General features: G+C 36.3%; 1 protein-coding gene across 1 annotated transcript in view; it reads right to left on the bottom strand.

The window, feature by feature from the left end:
* etnppl (ethanolamine-phosphate phospho-lyase) overlaps nucleotides 1-5,517 on the bottom strand; it is a 23,391-nt gene that overhangs the window by 4,253 nt on the left and 13,621 nt on the right. Inside the window, exons 5-9 of the mRNA XM_015377294.1 lie at nucleotides 3,966-4,082; nucleotides 3,590-3,672; nucleotides 3,235-3,460; nucleotides 2,933-3,087; nucleotides 2,489-2,578 (exon numbers count right to left, since the gene is read on the bottom strand). Coding sequence (XP_015232780.1) covers nucleotides 2,489-2,578; nucleotides 2,933-3,087; nucleotides 3,235-3,460; nucleotides 3,590-3,672; nucleotides 3,966-4,082 — 671 coding nt within the window. The remainder of the gene's footprint in view (nucleotides 1-2,488; nucleotides 2,579-2,932; nucleotides 3,088-3,234; nucleotides 3,461-3,589; nucleotides 3,673-3,965; nucleotides 4,083-5,517) is intronic.

Here is a 5,517-nt window from a genome sequence, read left to right as displayed (position 1 = left end):
AATACAGCATAAAAACAAATGTTAACATTAAAGCATTTTTCAGCATAACCCAACAGCCCATTCGAGGAAACCTAAAGACGTTGGGAAGCTTTCTATTTGCAGTTTATCAGTCTGTCTAGAGATATATGGAGCTGATAAGGCTTTCTTTGGACAGATAGCTGCTTTTATTGCTGAGTCACTGCAGAGTTGTGGCGGCCAGGTAATCCCCCCAGTGGGTTACTTCAAGCAAGTGGCTGAGTATGTATCCTTCACTTTAGCTGGTGTTAACACCGAAACATATAAGTGCAAAAAGTCTTTGTTTTTTATCTGTCCTGACTGGGTGAATGCATGACTCTGAATATATTTTCCTTTAAACATCCTCCACAGCCATGTCCATAAAGCAGGAGGTGTTTTTATCGCAGATGAGGTTCAGGTGGGCTTTGGCCGAGTTGGCTCTCACTTCTGGGCCTTCCAGCTTCAGGGAGATGATTTTGTACCAGACATCATCACAATGGGTAAACCTATTGGCAACGGCCACCCCATGTCATGTGTGGTCACCACCAGGGAAGTGGCCGAGGCCTTCATGTCGTCTGGAATGGAGTACTTCAATACAGTAAGAGGTTATTGTAATAATAAATAGAAAAATAATGCACAAAAAAAGCAAAGAGCAGATGTTTAGCTTTTTGGATGTTTTGAAGATTTTAAGACACGTATGTAAAGACGTAATACCCTCTCATTTTGATTATATTAATATTTTCAGTTTGGTGGTAACCCTGTATCGTGTGCCATCGGTTTGGCCGTCCTGGATGTGATTGAGAAAGAGGATCTGCAGGGAAATGCGCTGCGTGTGGGCCAGTACCTCACCAACCTGCTGGAAAAACAAAAGGAGAAGCATCCGCTGATTGGAGACATTAGGTGAGGTAAATGCACACTCAAAAACCTACGGAGCTCAATGGTTTTACAAGACAGTATATCGTGCATGTTTTTTGTGTTAATTATTGGCAGCTTATTGATTCAGAGACTCATATCCCTGAAGCCTGTACCTCACATTTTCCTGCTTGCTCTTTCTATGCTAATTATGTTAAATCCTCAAATGAAATAAAATTCAGTGACCTGTGAAATTTTTTTTTTCAATTCTTTATCATCATTTCATATTTGGTTTATTTTAAATTTAACAATTTTTATTTTTACCAATATCTATAGGTAAGAGATGGCTCCAGTGTAAATAAAGTGGTGTCGCTCTCTCTCTCTCTCTCGCGCTCTCTATAGGGGGCGTGGTCTCTTTGTTGGTGTGGAACTGGTGAAGGACAGAGTGAAGCTCACTCCAGCAACAGCAGAAGCCCAGGAAGTCATATATAAGTGAGTTTAAGATGTGAAACCTAAGGGTTTAATCTTGCCTTTATACTGCATCTATAATCTAAAGCTAATTTACTGAGAAGGGGGAGAATAAAAAAATAGAAAATTAGCAGATAACACTAAAATTGCGCTATTACTTCCCATGCTAAATTACTAGTAAATCATTCAAATAAAATTTGGAAACTACTCTTAACCATTAAACAACCCTGGCTTCACTTTTTTTTACAGTAAGGGAGAGAAAGCATTAAATCGGTTCATGACTTGCATTTGTTATAATAAATTCCTGCTCAAGTGTTTTGCTTTAAAACAGTTCACCATTTAAAGAAAATGTTTGCATACCTTTGTGATTTTTTTTTTTTGCATCTATACAGACGAATCTGTTCAAGAAACTAATCTGCTAATGGGACTTTCAGATATAATTCAGAATTGGCAAAAAATGTTCATGACTTCCGAGTCATGAAGAAACCAATCTAAGAAAAAGCTAATTGTTCAGGATATTAAAGCAGAAATGCCATAGCTCTAATAATAAACGACTGTTGATCACAATTATTTCTTGATATTCATTATATATATATATATATATATATATATAATGAATATCAAGAAATAATTGTGATCAACAGTCGTTTATTATTAGAGCTATGGCATTTCTGCTTTAATATCCTGAACAATTAGCTTTTTCTTAGATTGGTTTCTTCATGACTCGGAAGTCATGAACATTTTTTGCCAATTCTGAATTATATCTGAAAGTCCCATTAGCAGATTAGTTTCTTGAACAGATTCGTCTGTATAGATGCAAAAAAAAAAAATCACAAAGGTATGCAAACATTTTCTTTAAATGGTGAACTGTTTTAAAGCAAAACACTTGAGCAGGAATTTATTATAACAAATGCAAGTCATGAACCGATTTAATGCTTTCTCTCCCTTACTGTAAAAAAAAGTGAAGCCAGGGTTGTTTAATGGTTAAGAGTAGTTTCCAAATTTTATTTGAATGATTTACTAGTAATTTAGCATGGGAAGTAATAGCGCAATTTTAGTGTTATCTGCTAATTTTCTATTTTTTTATTCTCCCCCTTCTCAGTAAATTAGCTTTAGATTATAGATGCAGTATAAAGGCAAGATTAAACCCTTAGGTTTCACATCTTAAACTCACTTATATATGACTTCCTGGGCTTCTGCTGTTGCTGGAGTGAGCTTCACTCTGTCCTTCACCAGTTCCACACCAACAAAGAGACCACGCCCCCTATAGAGAGCGCGAGAGAGAGAGAGAGAGCGACACCACTTTATTTACACTGGAGCCATCTCTTACCTATAGATATTGGTAAAAATAAAAATTGTTAAATTTAAAATAAACCAAATATGAAATGATGATAAAGAATTGAAAAAAAAAATTTCACAGGTCACTGAATTTTATTTCATTTGAGGATTTAACATAATTAGCATAGAAAGAGCAAGCAGGAAAATGTGAGGTACAGGCTTCAGGGATATGAGTCTCTGAATCAATAAGCTGCCAATAATTAACACAAAAAACATGCACGATATACTGTCTTGTAAAACCATTGAGCTCCGTAGGTTTTTGAGTGTGCATTTACCTCACCTAATGTCTCCAATCAGCGGATGCTTCTCCTTTTGTTTTTCCAGCAGGTTGGTGAGGTACTGGCCCACACGCAGCGCATTTCCCTGCAGATCCTCTTTCTCAATCACATCCAGGACGGCCAAACCGATGGCACACGATACAGGGTTACCACCAAACTGAAAATATTAATATAATCAAAATGAGAGGGTATTACGTCTTTACATACGTGTCTTAAAATCTTCAAAACATCCAAAAAGCTAAACATCTGCTCTTTGCTTTTTTTGTGCATTATTTTTCTATTTATTATTACAATAACCTCTTACTGTATTGAAGTACTCCATTCCAGACGACATGAAGGCCTCGGCCACTTCCCTGGTGGTGACCACACATGACATGGGGTGGCCGTTGCCAATAGGTTTACCCATTGTGATGATGTCTGGTACAAAATCATCTCCCTGAAGCTGGAAGGCCCAGAAGTGAGAGCCAACTCGGCCAAAGCCCACCTGAACCTCATCTGCGATAAAAACACCTCCTGCTTTATGGACATGGCTGTGGAGGATGTTTAAAGGAAAATATATTCAGAGTCATGCATTCACCCAGTCAGGACAGATAAAAAACAAAGACTTTTTGCACTTATATGTTTCGGTGTTAACACCAGCTAAAGTGAAGGATACATACTCAGCCACTTGCTTGAAGTAACCCACTGGGGGGATTACCTGGCCGCCACAACTCTGCAGTGACTCAGCAATAAAAGCAGCTATCTGTCCAAAGAAAGCCTTATCAGCTCCATATATCTCTAGACAGACTGATAAACTGCAAATAGAAAGCTTCCCAACGTCTTTAGGTTTCCTCGAATGGGCTGTTGGGTTATGCTGAAAAATGCTTTAATGTTAACATTTGTTTTTATGCTGTATTACCAAGAACAAAATAAATGCTTCATTAAAAATCACATCTAATTTTATTAGTTCTCAGTCTCAGTCTTTTTTTTTTTTTTTTTGGCAAATTGAAAATTCACACCAAAGACTTGATGCAAAACATAAGAGATGAACTTTACCTTGTGCCCTTTGTTATGAACGTTGTCTATTATAGCTTTGACTTCATCTGCATATACTGTAGCTGCATCAGGATGGTCTGCCCGGTATTTGCCTCTGTATACATCCGGGCTTGGAGCCTGTGTGCAAGTCATTGCAATAATTATGATTTCAGATGAAATTCTTTCTATAGATATAATCAACTTATCTGTATTTTTTTTAAGCAAACCTTTGTTCACCATTTTAGTTCAGTATTTACACCCTAAAGGATGTGGATTTTTCTTGTAAGCTTTTAGATAAGTCTTGATTAGAATCTATTAAAATTTTTTATAAAACTTTTCAGCCTTTTTATCTTATTTCTCACAGACCTTCAGTTAAGAATGATGTCCCAGGTTGATATTTGATTTGAATATCAATGTATACAAATAAGTCTGATAAGAGGTTGGTTGACTTGAAAAAAAGCGCAAGGTTAATTTCCTCCTTTTATTGTGATAGACAACTAAAAACTTACAAAGAACGAATATGCATCATCCTAAAGCTAATCTTCTACTGTTTACCAAGATTTAAGTTAATTGCTGTCTGGAGACTATGATGCTGGTGCTAAAGTATTTTACATCTGCCAAACTGTGTTGGGCCTTTGCAGCAAAATGCTGCGAAGGCCTATTGTATTTAGAAAGTTTCTTCTTATTATTATGTTCATGGCAAAAAGAACGGGTTTTTGGGGGCCTTAACATATTCAACAAGTCAGGAAACTTTGCCAATAATTGTCTCCCGTGTGAAATTGCATGATTTTAATGGAATCAAAAATGGGCATCACCAAATGACTCCACAGCGCCCCCTGAAGTGAGTTAGGGAAAACCACAAGTCACAGAGATGTGAAATTTGGCACACAAGTAGATCTTTTTATTTATAATTTTCCAAAAGGTAAAACCCTGCACAATGTCCAATCTTTATATTGCACTCCCATTATTTTTACTGTCAGGGTTTCAAAGTTAATACATTGTCATCACAAGGTCAGGGTGTGGACAACTAATATTACAAAGTAAAGTATTTTTTAATCTAAAAAAAAAAAGGTCAAAGAATGGGAAAAGCACAAGAGAGAAAGGGAGGAGGAAGGAACAAACATATATAACAGTTGAAATTATTATCTTAATATTAACCAACAATAGTTGGTTAATAATTTTTTTTCAATAATTTTTTTCTATTTCCCTGCAGCCACGCTTCAATGTTTCTGATCCTATTGCATACGTAAAGCTGAAAAATTAGGCTTCTGCTGCACCAATGTCGTGTGAACTTCCCAATGAACTATGCATACATTCTCTTTGCCACCTTAGAAGATTCTTTTGCATCTGCATGTTGAATTTCTGGAATGGCTAGTTTGATAAGGTAATAGGACCTATTTCTGAACAATTCAGTTAATATTTAGTTTATAAAAACATAATGTATAGACCACAAAATAGAAAAGAAGGTGAAGGTAGCTAAAGAATGGGAAAAAAGAATATTCCTATACATTTTTCCATTTAAAAATGCCATACATTTTCAAACTCTGTTGTCCAAAGGTGGCAGTCCTTTACA

The sequence above is a fragment of the Cyprinodon variegatus genome, unplaced genomic scaffold (genome assembly GCF_000732505.1).
Source record: "Cyprinodon variegatus isolate N-32 unplaced genomic scaffold, C_variegatus-1.0 Scaffold151, whole genome shotgun sequence".
Lineage (NCBI taxonomy): Eukaryota > Metazoa > Chordata > Actinopteri > Cyprinodontiformes > Cyprinodontidae > Cyprinodon > Cyprinodon variegatus.
The sequence above is the reverse complement of the archived record's forward strand: the minus strand, read 5'-3'. Positions and strand labels throughout refer to the sequence as shown.